This window comes from Vulpes lagopus, chromosome 8 (genome assembly GCF_018345385.1).
Source record: "Vulpes lagopus strain Blue_001 chromosome 8, ASM1834538v1, whole genome shotgun sequence".
NCBI lineage: Eukaryota > Metazoa > Chordata > Mammalia > Carnivora > Canidae > Vulpes > Vulpes lagopus.
In genome coordinates this window covers 68,258,511-68,272,842 of record NC_054831.1, presented here as the reverse complement: position 1 = coordinate 68,272,842, position 14,332 = coordinate 68,258,511, and the positions used below count along the sequence as shown (strand labels likewise).

Here is a 14,332-nt window from a genome sequence, read left to right as displayed (position 1 = left end):
GGATATAAAATAAGTTGATCTGTTATAAAGACTTGCTGTGCAAACAGATACAGATTAAACTCTGGGGTGGAGGGAAGGACTGAGAGTATATGAAAATTTGGTTCTCCTGTCTTTTCTCTTATACACATTTTGTTTGACTCTGATTAAATCCTGTAGTGGCAGTATTTGTACAACTAAAAGCAAACTTGGCTTTGAATGATTCCAGCAGTTGTCATGTCCTCCCCAGAAGGAAAGGTGAATATATTCATTACTGGACCTATTAATTAATATTGAAATCATCAAAAGTTATTTCTTTGTGTATCTTTTTTTTTTTTTTTAAGGTTCTTGGTTTACATAAGCAGGAAGGCTCAGAGTTTGGACATTTCCATGAAAGCAAAGGCCATATTTGGAAACTGTTAGGATTAATTGGAGGCATCCATGGCTTTTTCTTAATAGAAAAATGTTTTATTCTTCTGGTATCACCAAATGCTGAGGTATATTTTAAATTTTATTTATCCTGTGCTTTAAAGCTTCTTAATATTCATCTTTTATTTAAAAAGTCCATGTTGAAAAGTAGTTGACATCTTCATAAAGTTCTCTGTAAGGGATGGGACTCTGATTTCCAGAATACACACATCATTCTGAATGGCAGCTTCCCTACAAGTATGGTTATTAATTTTTTAAACCTCTGTTGCTGGCCTGTTAAGGTACTTGTTAAAACCTGCTCTTTGACCTTCGTGGCTAGTTTAGAAACAGGAGACTATTTCATGTCTGAGAATGAAGGGACCCAATGGCCTAGCTACTAATCAGCATTTTGGATGTCTTTCCTACCCAAAAACATATAAACATGCAGGCAAAAACTTTGAAAACTCGCAAAATTACCCATCATTTTCTATCCTAAGAGCATTTAAAATTATAAAAACAAAGAGCTCAGAAATGGGATTTGTGGCAGATCTTTTTTTTTTTTTCAGCTGAATAATTGCATCCATTGTGCCTGTATTTGATCAATTTCTATGTCTGTGATGAAACGTAAAATGCAGTATGGTTTTTTAATGGATTTGTTTTGCTCTTACACATTATCCTATCAGACAATAGATTAGCTGGTGGGTTGGTTAAAAGATAAATGCTTGCAAACAACTCTAGGAGACTAAAATAAAGCAATTTTTCCTTCAAAGTCCTAGGGCTCTATATCCTCCATGGTTTTCCACTTATTTTCTGGCTTTCTCCTTGTTCACGTAATTTATAATATGTGTGCTCAGGGAAAACTTTAGCAGCCTTTTAAAATATTCAGCACTTGTTTATTATTATTCCTAAATTTTATCCAAGATCCAGATTCTATGCGTCAAAAAATAAGATGGTTTTATGGATGAACAAAGGGATGATAGATGAAAGAAAGGTGGTAAAATGGTTGTAGTCAAATGTTAATGGTACTATCTTGGGAGTATTTGAGTGCTCTCATTACAGTTCTTTCAGCTTTTCTGTGTATTTGAAACTTTTCACAGTAAATAAAATGCTATAGAAATTTTCTTTTTAATGAAGCAGGGTTTTTCTTTGTCCTGGAGCTCAAGCTAGGATGCTATAGTAATTCAGAAATTAGGAATGTAGCTTTGATTACAGTCCCTACCCTTGCACGCTCAACAACCTCCACAGAAGAGGTTCTAATCTCAATAAGCACAAAAGACAATAATAGATCCCCTTTGCCACAATAGATTAGCTTTCTCAGCCTGAGAAAATTAAATGACAAAGTCAACATATCAACCTGTGTGTAATAATTAGAAAGGTAACCAGGATAGAAATGAGTGAAATAAATTCTGGCATCCAAAAATGTAGATTTCATTCAGATTGTCCTTGAATTTGTCAGGGAACTTAAAATGAGTTTTTTAAAAATAAGTTTTAAGCATAGAATTTCAAGACTCATTATGTTGAGTAAAATCAAAGAATGCAAATGTTTTAGAAGGTTCGAGTGCTTTAAGTGATGAATGCATTTCTGAAGATATTAAGGAGTTCTAGGGTATAATATAGTTTCAATTATCATCCCTTTTGGTATCCCCATCAGAAAGAATTCAGAATTGAATTTTGTAGTAAATACAACTTTTCAGTAAATACAAGACAATATAAAAACTACCACCACTCAAGTCTTTTAAAATCATAACTAGACATACCTAAAGTTTCATTCTGAAGTCATTTGGAGTACGAATGATGTTTCAGAGCAGTCCTGTGCTTTTCCAAGGTGAGACGTTTTAGTAAGTATTTATCATGATGAATTCTCTCAATGCTTTTTCTGTGTGTCACCCACCACTTTGGCCATTAAGCAAAGTGTTATAAAAGTTGTAAACTAGAACCATGGAATTGACACAGGCTGCACCTGTGTTCTTCTGGCTTTGGTGCTAATTTTAAACCATCCTCATCCAGCAGGGTGTATCATTGGTTAATGGGCATGGGGGACACTCCCACCATCTTGCACTCAACTCTGAACTAAGTGACCAGTCAGGCAGAGGCAAATCTGCTTCAACACTCCAGTTGGTACGTTACTGATCTGAGGTACTCTACTGATTTGATTACCTTCTTTCCTTTATTCTCTGATGAATACATGAAAATCAGTAGGCTAGATAAACAAAATCCACTCCTGATTTGCCTTTCTTAACCATGCTAAGTAGTTTGGAAAGCTTTGCCAAGCACCCACAAGCTGTTTTAAAGGGGAAAAAAACTTTTCCACAAATTCAAATCCTTGCTATCTACACCACTTTGAAACACATATGGTCAGTCTGACACTACATTTATCTTGATCATTTTGTTTACAAGTTTTCATAAACCACTTGACCTTTAGGTTTTCCATCCTGAGTAATCCTTAGCCATGACTAGATGGGGCCAAATAATTGCTGAGCAAAGAATTAGTGCATCTAGGAGTGGGATGGTCATTTTATATGGCAGAAAAGAATTGATTCTGGCACATAAGCTGTCTTAAAATAAATGGCTTCCATTACATTGAGTTTTCTGGGACAAATATTCCCTGTGAATTTGCAAAACACAACCTTCAGTCAGGTTTAAAACAAAGTTCCCAGTCTTTTTTTTTTTTTAAGATTTTATTTATTTATTTCTGAGAATACACAGAGAGGAGAGAGAGAAGCAGAGACACAGGCAGAGGGAGAAGCAGGCACCATGCAAGGAGCTTGACGTGGGACTCAATCCCGGGTCTCCAGGATCAGGCCCTGGGCTGAAGGCGGCGCTAAACCACTGAGCCACCTGGGCTGCCCCAAAGTTCCCACTCTTATTCTCAAAGTACCAAGTAAAGGGACAGGAAAAAATATGAAAGTAAATAACAGAAAGCTTGCCTCCTCTAACCAAGGCCTTGGGGGAGGTGTTTACAGTTCAAGGATAGATTCCTAACCGAGTGGAGATAAGTAAGCTGAGCCTGAGACATTGCCACAGCTAAGAGAAGTCTGCTGGTAGATTGTGGATCTAGAGCTAAACTCAAATATGAACAAAGCCATCCCTTTAAACAAGTAATTTTGAAAGCCTTATTATGTTTATTGCCTAAATACTTCACATGTGGCTTGGAAGAAGATAATTTCAGGCTGAGATTAGTTTTAAAATCACTTTCAGGCTGACTTTATTCCTTCTATTTCAGTGAAGAGGTTTAAGAATCCCAAGATGCGTATAAGCAAATATCTGATGCTTAGTGAGTTTTGAATTTTTTTATAAGATTTTATTTACTTATTTATGAGAGACGCAGAGAGAGAGACAGAGACATAGGCAGAGGGAGAAGCAGGCTCCCCTCAGAGAGCCCAATGCAGGACTCAGTCTCTAGACCTGAGGATCATGCCCTGAGCCGAAGGCAGCCGCTCAACCATTGAGCCACCCAGGCATCCTGAATTTTGAACTCTTTGAATATGCTAGCTCACTAAGAATATATTCATTATTCCTTTTGTTATTTTAGCCCTAAGATCAACCTTAAGTGAATAGAAATAATATGAACTTTTAGGATTGTTTGGTTCAATTTCCTGGTATTTCAGGATGGAGGGGAACCCCTAATTCTCACCAATCAAGGAGTCTTGATGCTTGCCTCTAAATTCCTTTACAGAGTATAAAGGTTTTGGGGGGAAAAATCTTAGAATAAACATTTGAAATCCTGTCTTTTAAGAGAACTATAGAAATTTTTTATTTTAATCAGGCTTTCGATGTAATGTAAAAAAGGTTTTCTTGTTCACCCTGTATCTTTTGGGCCCTACCTTACTTCTCAGCCAGTTATCCCAGAATAACCCATTATTGCATCTTTTGAGTAGATCCTACTGTTGTAATATGTGGATACGAGTTTACTTTCTCTGTTTCACATTTTTTAAAAAGATGCTTATGCCTCTCATTAAATTTGTCTCAAAATTCTCACAACTTTGGGCAATGGAATCATGAATAAGCTATTTTTTTTTGGAAATTTATTTAAGTTAATGCTACACTCTACGTGGGGCTTGAGTTCATGACCCCAAATCAAGAGTTGCACACTTTTCCAACTGAGCTTGCCAGGCGCCCTTGTGAACATGCTTTTAAATGGACATGTTCTGGGATGTCTGGGTGGCTCAGTTGGTTGAGCGTCTGCCTTAGGATTAGGTGTGATCCTAGGATCCTGAGATTGAGCCCCACCTAGGGCTCCCTGCTCAGTGGGGAGCCTGCTTCTCCCTGCTTGTGCTCTCCTATCTCTCTCTCTCTCTCTCAAATAAAGAAGATCTTTAAAAATAAATAAAAATGAAAAAATAAAAGGACACGTTCAATTGGCAGATACAGGTTTCCCTCACCATCCGAAAACAGAGCCTTCCTATGAGTTCTTTTGTAAGCCAAAATGGTAAAAAAGTGAAGAAGCAATTACCATTAATTTACATGGAAAAACAGGTGGGCATCCCCAGACACAAAAAAACTTACCTGTCTTAGGACTTTTTAATATCTTAGGACCCATTTTGCTAACAGGTGCACATGATAAATCAAGATAAAGCACCAATGCTCACAGATAATAGGTCAAAGCTCCGGTGGCTTGATGCTGAGATGCTGAGATGCTGAGTGGAGTTCCTGGGGAACGAGGTTCAAGCACCACTCACTGCTGGGGTGCTGCTGCTTTAGCCTTCTACCAAAAGGAGGCTGAATGCTGTTTGTGTTTTTTGGCTTTTTTTTCATAAAAGCAAAAATCCTCTTTGGGCTTCTTTCAGTTAGTGAATACAGGTCCTAGGGTAGGTTTTTCATAAAATCAAAGGCGTGTAGTATGAACTTAAGAAAAGTGGAGGCTACTTATGAAAAGTCTTCTTTTTCACATAATAGAATGAGAATCTGAGGCACAGGGATGGAAATGACTTTCCTGAAATTGGAACATGAGTCAGTCTCTGAAATAAAATCACATCATCTGAACTCCCAGAAGTCAATTTCTAATTCTTAATTCTCTGTCTTAGGAATGTATTAAAGAAGTTTAAAATGTATGATATTTCTCTTTTGTAAGCCTATTGATTTACTTCCTTAATCGGCAAGATTCTTTCACTCATGGGCAAAGCCCCCAACACAGAATATTATGCTATCATGAATACTGTGAGGCATTGCACGGGTTTGTTCTCTCTCTGCAATATGTGATGTGCTTTAAGATCCGAAAATGAATCCTAGACCTGTAGTCCACCATACAGAAGTGTTAAATTAGGTCAAGAATCAAGAATCGGGTTTTTTTTTCCAGCTTTTGGGTTTTATAAAGGCTTCCATAATTTAAGAGCTTGAGTTACAGCCTGTCTCAGGAGCCTCCAGCTCTGTGTGGAAGGTTCTGATCTACATAAGAGTGCTATTTTCATCTAAAGGTACACAGTGTCAAAGGTTTCCTTCTGGCCCATCAGCTTTCCCTTCTATGCTTGCCTCTGAAATTTCGAAGTTCTAGTACACCGTAGAGTATTAAAATGTTTAAAAGTCCACCTTACTCTCCAGATGTTTCACTTTTACAACAAAATGATGAACATTGCTGATCTCTCATCAGTTATTTTTAATTTAAAATAGAAAAGCCCAGAAGATTCACAGGCAGCTGAAATTCCTGGAGGCAGTATGACAGCCTCCAACAGAAAATGTGAGTACCACTTTTCAAGAGCTAAACGTTAAATATAGAAAGTACCACAGAAAAAGGTTATGTCTGCTTGAAAACAGTGTGTGGAAATCATACAGATTTCTCACTGGGTTTGTGTTTCATCATTGCAGCCTTTACGAGAAAATGTTTAATACTCATTTCTAGGAGTTTTTCACACACACTGTGCATTAACATCAATCTTATTCCATCCTTTAAAAATGATTTTTCCCTAAACTGTTTAAAACGGATCCTCTGAGGACTGCAGTTAGTGTAAATCCGTATGCAGTTATCAAGCCTCCCTTAAGATCATGAGCGTAGCATACAGGATAGACTTGTGGAATCACTACATTGTGCCCTTGAAACTAATGTAACATGTGTCAACTAAACATCAATAAAAACAAATTCATGCTTATGTGATGAGTGAGCCTTTTACTTCTTTCTCTAAGAAGTCTGGAGTTTTCTGCACAGTCTACTGAAATTTAGTGCCAACATCTGTTAATGTGTGATGTTGTCACTGGAATGGTGGAGTTCAAGTGCAAGATATCTCATCAATTGTATCTTATTCTATAATTCTCCTGTTCATATAAATTCTAACCAAACTTTTTCTATGATTTTTCCCTATTTCTGAATTTAATATACCCATTTGGTATACAATTTTGCTTTCAGGACATGGCTAGTAATATTTCTCCTTCTAAATCTTTAGTTCCAGGAGAGATTCTAGAATGCCTGGCACCTAGTAGGTCTGCAATGGACATTTCTTCACTATTGATTTTGAAAGCAAAGAAGAGGAAAGAAGGATACGCCCAGGCACGTTATGAGTGTGGTGGCAGATGCTAGGTCACGGAGTAACGATGGTCCTACTCAAGTATTTTGGAGGCCTCGTATCTTTCCACTTCAGATATCAAGCTTGGCATACAGAATGCACAGTGAACAAATCCAAATTTGATTACTCAACTGCCCTTTTCCAGGGACATATTGAATTAGGTTCAAATATTTGATTACTTGTTTCACATTACCTCATTGGTGGAACTCAGCTTGTGTTTCAAAAGACAGGATGTGAAAATCCTACCCACAGTCTGATTTAAATAAACAAAAAGCAACATGATACAAGGTCCAGCCCATGCTTCACCATGGAAAACCTCTGATAAGTTAGAAATGTGGAAATGAATCTGACTGCCAGGTACATAAGCAAAGATAAAATATTATTGATAATTCTGTAATAAGTACACTAGATTACCAGTGAATGCTGGTCTTATCTTCCACCGAATAATATTTAAATTATCTTAAACAATATGTACAGTGTGTTCCTTGAAGTTTACATGCAAATATGTATATTTGCCTTGTGGCTTGTTACATGTCCATGATATGACATTTAGAAACCCATAATTGGAGGTAATAAAATAATGGATAACAAAAATAGGGGCGCCTGGGTGGCTCAGTTGGTTAAGCATCTGCCTTGGGCTCAGCTTATGATCTCAGGGTCCTGGGATGGAGCCCCAAGTTGGGCTCCCTGCTCAGCAGAGAGTCTACTTCTCCCTCTCTCTCTGCCTCTCCCTTCCACTCGTGAACTTGCTCTCTCAGATAAATAAATAAAATCTTAAAAAAAAAAAAGGACAACAAAAATAGGTCACACTGTTAGCAGAGTATAAGTTGAGTAAAAATTTTCCACTTGAATATATGCTACAAATATCAAAAACTATGTAAAAGTACATGGAAATCACAATTTATTTGCATGCTGCAATGTTGCCAAATGTATTACTTTAACTTGTTTTATTTTCTCAAAGAAGACCTTTATTTCTGAAAGTTGGCAGCAAAGTGACCTGATAGGATGATGAGATTCTGAGAGCTTCCAGGCCATGTCAATAAGAAATCCCTGAATTCGATAATTTGATATTTATTCTGTGTTTCTATGATCATTGCTTGAAATTTTCTCATTTTAAATAAAGAGTAAAATGAAGCAGTAAACCACAAGAAGGATATAAGTTAGTTTTATAGTAATAGGTCTAAATAAGCCATGAATTTTAGAAGTGAAATGCTTGGATATATCAATAACTCTGTCTCCTGGCTGATAGTCTGGGCTATATCTGCCATTTACTTCATTGAAGTTATTTGATGGTATGGGATATGAAATGAGTCGAACTGTATTCCCCAAATGAAATAGAAAGCCATATTATAAAACAGTGCCCCTATAGTCTTAGACCATGTAACAGAAACCAGGAGGTAACCTCTTTCTATTTTTTTAGAAGATTTTATTTATTTATTCATGAGAGACACAGAGAGAGAGAGAGAGAGAAAAGCAGAGACACAGGCAGAGGGAGAAGCAGGCTCCATGCAGAGAGCCTGACGTGGGACTTGATCCCGGGTCTCCAGGATCATACCTTGGGCTGAAGACGGCACTAAACCGCTGAGCCACCCGGGCTGCCCACCTCTTTCTATTTTTACTGAGTATATAATTATTAGAATATTGGGTTTAGTTCTAACAGCAACAACAGCTAGTGTTGACATCAGGCACACAGTGGATAGAAACTGAGTAATTAATGAAGTTTTAGACTATGGAAATTGATTTGAAAGGCTATCCTTATCAAATGGATACCTAAGTGGCTTATTGTCAAGATAAGTGTTATCCACGGAGTACTTTTTGAATGTATTAATTGTTCAATTGCACAAGGGGGTTATACTAATCTAAAATGTCAGGGTTTTTGAAAACAGAAATTCTGTCCATGAAAAACTTGAACCCAATTATGATCAAAACTATGATATTAGTTATTTCAGTGACTCTCTACTAATCAGATAATGTATATTAGGTAATGGAATCCCGTGAAAACAGCTTCTCTTTATTTTATTCAACATCCAGCTGGTCTAGTACTGAAAGTATTTTTCAGAAAGACAAACTAATTGTTCCAAGGCTAATTTGGGGGCCAGCAGAGCTGATAGTGGTTCTGTGGAGGTCACAGCAGGAGAGTGATCAAGATACTTTGGGAGGGCCATGAGTGCCAACCAGAAAGGGGAACTCAATGAGCAGAAGATGGCAGGAATGTACTCCAGCAGACTCATGCCAGGGACAGTCTGACCCAGAGACAGTTTTGGAAAATAGCCTCCATTTTAATGACATTCTACAGGGAGGGTCCTAAATTATTTTATTTTATTTTATTTATTTATTTATTTATTTTTTCAACTCCTAAATTATTTTAAAGTGCTTTACAAAAGATGCACATGGAAAGGTCATTGATGGTACTTTGGAAGTCTATAACGATGCTTCAATTTTTTTCTTTTGGGATAGTTGAACAAAGTGACAGAACAGTGAACACTGATAATTTATCTCATTACTAGTCAGATCTGTTGAAAAACCAATGACCGTACAGCCTGAAGTGTCAATTACCATTTTTGTGTCTCCAGTCTTGACTTATTTTAAAAGCCGAAACAAAGTGGGGTTGCTTAATTTGGTGCAATTTAAGAATGTCTAGGGTGGGTGGGAAAGGTGCTTGTGTGTGAAGGGTTCCGGGAAATGTCTAGAGCCCTGTTAATGCTTCTCACACCTTTATTTGGTTCTTTAGGCAACACCATTAGCTTGCTAGCAATAATGATACTGGTTGGGGACAGCCTGCATAATTTTGCAGATGGCCTCGTGATAGGAGCGGCCTTCTCATCTTCATCTGAGTCGGGAGCAACCACCACGCTTGCTATCTTGTGTCATGAAATTCCACATGAAATGGGTAAGTCGCATAGGATCATGGCTGTCCCTGCTTGTTGAGAAAGCCGTAGTGTTTTTCTAGCTATGGTTTGTGGACATCTTTTTCCAACACACAATTGAAGATGAATACTTTCCATTCATAATTTATTTAAATGATTCGAAGACAACTAGAAAAGTAAACTTCTGTACCGTGGGATAAAATTCATTTAGACTCTTTATGATGTTTACCTAGGGTCAGAAGTCACTTGTTTTGGATTCTGGAGAGTTCTATATGGAAGAAAGTCATTGAGAGAAACCTCGTTTTAAAGAACTTTGGCAAGGACTTTAAGATCTGCATATTAAATGTAGGGAAAGCATTAAGAGGGGAACTTTACCCATTATGTCAGCAAACAGGCCAATGAGATAAAATAACATTTAAATTAAAGCCAAACCATGGTTTCATCAACTTGATTTATATAAAATGTCTAAGGCCAAGCATAAAATTGAAATGACGGGCGTATGGTAGCAGATGCACAGAAGGCTCTTTTTCTGGATAATCTTAATAGCCCTGTAATTCAAATTCTGCCTCCTGGGAAACAGGAAGAGACAGACTAGGCATTTCTGAAACCGGCCCAGGAACAGCAGAGGCTGGCTCCAGGCACACACATGACCTAGTGAGGGGGCTCTTGTCAATCTTATTACCCCCACTTCCAGGTCTACGTTGACCTTTTGGGCCAGCCCAATCTCTGGTGTTCAGTGTCTACTGCCCGAAATCCTGTCACCAACTCACCATCCACCCTTCCTAGAGCAATTTACCCAAGAACCTTCCTGAAACCATTAAAATGTAGCTGGTCCAGGTGCCGTATACAGTGGCCTTGCTTTTTAGACATCATAATAAAACCACAGAGGAGTGTGACAGTCTATGGCAGGCCAGCAGAGACATTTTTAAGACCTGTTCATAAGACCAACTTGCAATAGAACTAAGGAACTGAGTAGCAAGACTGTCTCTTTATTGAATTTCAGGCCTCCTCTATCTCCCAAACTAAGAAATAGAGGCTCTCAGATCAAAAGATCATTCTTCTTTAGGAGGAAAGGTATATAGAGAATAAGATCATTTTTCTATAATCATCAAGGCAGTAAAACATTTTCTAAAGGAAAAAATTTGTTTTCCTAACCAACTTTTCCAATGATTTTAAAATCTCATATTAAGTAGTTGTCTGTTTCCCCACAGGAGTTCTTGCAGACATAGATAACAAAAGCCAACATAACGTGATTTCACCTGGCAAGGTTCCAGGCAAAAAGGTTTTAAAACCCTGAAACAGCAAGTCCTTTATTCTGTATTTATCTAAGTTGAAAATGTCAGGGTGCCAGGAAATAAAGAATATGTCATGGTTCTCCCGGCATATGTTATGTTATCTTAAGGAAAAGTAAAAGGAAGACAACTCTTGAAATGTAACTTCCTAATAGTATAATAAGAATCCTAGAGAAATATCAGAAAATGTTTTATCAACTGGTCAGTAAACTTTGCTTATAAAATGGGCCCCAGTTGCTGAAATTTGAAACAACCTAATAGCAGATTAATCCAGCAAAGTCGTCATCAATTATATAGTGATTATATTTTCTTTTTCCCTTAAATTTTAGGAGACTTTGCTGTACTCTTAAGCTCTGGACTTCCTATTAAGATTGCCATCCTTATGAATTTTCTAAGTGCTCTAACTGCCTTCATAGGACTATACGTTGGCCTCTCTGTATCCACTGATCCATGTGTTCAAAACTGGATCTTAACAGTTACTGCGGGGATGTTCTTATATTTATCCTTGGTGGAAATGGTAAGCTTTGTGGCTTTTCTATGTTGTTTTTCTAAACTCTGAAAATGTAAAACAGAGACAAAGCCATAAAATAGAAGGATAGATGAGAAGAGAAGACTATATTTAATAATATAAAAGACTAAGGAAATATTCTGTGTAATCCAAGAAAGTAAGCTGTAGGCAGAAGAAACATAATTTGAGATACAGAAAATATTGACATCCTTTTAGTGAAATTAAGTGAAATGAATGAACCCTGTAGAACTGCCAAAGATTGTTCATCAGTTCATTCTGCTCCAGCTTTGCATCTCTACATAATGCTTATCCTTCTAGCTGAGGAAAGCTTTATAAAACAGCTACCTATATTATTTATGCATTGGAAAATAGTTCAACTGAAGTTGTCATTAAATTATTTAGCTGTTTGACTTAATTAACCAACTGTATTTTTAAAAATAATGATTTCAACTTTAAGTTTTACTTACCAAAGGGCTATCATGCTGGTGAAAAGAGAAAGATTATACAATCGAGTCTCTAACATTACAACATGTGTTTCCAAGAGTGGTCCTTGCGGACACTAATGGTAACTCTGTTATCACTTTTCATTCTCTCTAATCTCTTGAAGCTGGAAATTTTTACTTTTTTTTTTTTTTTTGCCTCTTAAATTATGGAATCTGCAAAATAAACCAGTCTTTTTTAAGGTCCCCTTCTATTAGACTTGGTACAACTTAGATGTGTTCATTTAAGTCCTAATATCCTTTCTTCTGTCTTGGAATCATGTACATGATACAGATGAATGAAAGAAATATTTAAGAGTGAAAATGAGTAGAAAGCCAATCCAAATGGAAGGAAGATGTGTGGTTGGTTACATGAATCCTAGAGCAGAAAAGTAAAATACGCAATCTTGAAGGTAATATGTGGAACAGGACCCTTGGGATTGACTTGTGATAGGGCAAAATCTTGCTATTGTCCTGGAAGTAAGTAAAGAGAAATGTTTCATGAAAAAAATCTGAAAAGCATGAACCTGTCCTAAAACAACTAGATAACCGTGAATTCTGGAAGTAAAATTCAGTAAGAAGGCTCTTCAAGTAAACACAACCATTTTAAACCTCAGTTTAAATACTTCTTGTTGTTTTTCTTAATTCTCCTGAGATTCAGATAGAGGAGGCAAACGCCAAAAGGTACTTCTGTGTTTAGAAATGTTCTTACATATTATTTACGATACTCGGGGAGTTTCCTAATCTTGATTGTGAAGACAGTGCTAGTGGTGCAAGTTCAACCCACCTCTTCTGAGCCCCAATCCTCAAGCCAAGGTCAGTATGACGATCCTGTGAGCCTTCCATTTTGAGAAATCTGGATTGCTAGCCTTGCATGGTGGCTTCAGAAGAACTCTGTTGCTCATCATTGAATATTGCAAGCTACCTTTTGTTTAAAACGTCTGTGTATCAGTCCTCAAATTCACTCATGAGTCTCCTGATTTTGTTTTCTGCTGCTAACTTCCTCTTTATGACTCAACTGGGGGCAGCTGCTGTATTCTTTTGAAGTTTATTCTGTTTTCGTTTGTTTGTTTGTTGTTGTTTTCTTAAAGTCTGGATCTCTCTTCAACTATGATGGATGTATATTTATCTAGTTAATGCTTTTTCTTTGTTAGAGAGTCTGATCTCCCGAAACAGACCTGAGGACATTATCAGGAACCATTTTTCACGTAGAACCCTCAGCTAAATACATGATTTTCCCCCTCACTCTTTTCTCCCCTTGGTCTTGTAAGCGTAAGCAATCGCTTGTAAGAAATGTGGAAGATATCCTCTGAGATTCCAACTAGAATGAATCTTGACCTTGTTGCAAATTACTATTGGCCAAGGAAAAACTGGCAGCCTGGCAAGAAGACAGGAAAGAAAATACTCTGGAGTTTCCTGGGGCTACTTCCTATAATCCAGGTCGCTTGCTCTCACGGCCTTTTGAGTAACTTCTAAACAAATAGGACTCTCACAGAGCAGCAACTTTAACCGTTGCTGTGCTCTGGGGCTGTGCCAGAGAAAATAGTTTTTTGTCATTTAAAAGGAAGAAAACAAAGTTTCAAGACTGTAAAACAGCAAAGAAAATAAATGACAGTAACTAAAGGATAAGGGGGTGGGGAGGATACTCTCATACACTGGTTATTTCCTAAATGCTGGAAATTTACCAGGCACCTTCTAAGCGGGGCTAATGTGAAAAGACTAGGGACATTTTTGTCTTGCTTGTTTGTTTCAAAGAAATTGGGCGTGTCATTTCAAACTCCCAGAAGAAAAAGAACTAGGAGCAAAAAGGGGGCCATTAGCAGCGAAGTCAGCAAAGCAGAAAGTCTTCACCAGGGAAATCTGGCAGCCTAAATTCTCCGAAGGGGTATGCCCTTATCCAAGCACACTGACTCTCAGAGGCATTGAATGGTTTCTAAGGGAAGTTAGGAATGAATGCAGGCCTGGGTGGCCAGAGGCAATTCATTCTGTCGTAAAGATCAGTGTGCTAGCCTGGGTTTGCCCCAAGCAGAGGCTAAAACCTTTATTTTTACTTTTTTATTTTTTTTATTGGAGTTCAATTTGCCAACATATAGCATATCACACAGTGCTCATCCCACCAAGTGCCCCCCCTCAGTGCCCATCACCCAGTCACCCCATCCCCCCACCCAACTTCCCTTCCACCACCCCTTGTTCATTTCCCAGAGTTAGGAGTCTCTCATGTTCTGTCTCCCTCTCTGATATTTTCACTCATTTTCTCTCCTTTCCCCCTTTATTCTCTTTCACTATTTTTTATATTCCCCAAATGAGT

The 14,332-nt window shown here is 37.6% G+C and overlaps 1 protein-coding gene across 1 annotated transcript in view; it reads left to right on the top strand.

Moving 5' to 3' along the window:
* SLC39A12 (solute carrier family 39 member 12) overlaps positions 1 to 14,332 on the top strand; it is a 73,361-nt gene that overhangs the window by 33,158 nt on the left and 25,871 nt on the right. Inside the window, exons 8-12 of the mRNA XM_041767155.1 lie at positions 321 to 473; positions 2,392 to 2,502; positions 5,992 to 6,058; positions 9,610 to 9,768; positions 11,367 to 11,554. Coding sequence (XP_041623089.1) covers positions 321 to 473; positions 2,392 to 2,502; positions 5,992 to 6,058; positions 9,610 to 9,768; positions 11,367 to 11,554 — 678 coding nt within the window. The remainder of the gene's footprint in view (positions 1 to 320; positions 474 to 2,391; positions 2,503 to 5,991; positions 6,059 to 9,609; positions 9,769 to 11,366; positions 11,555 to 14,332) is intronic.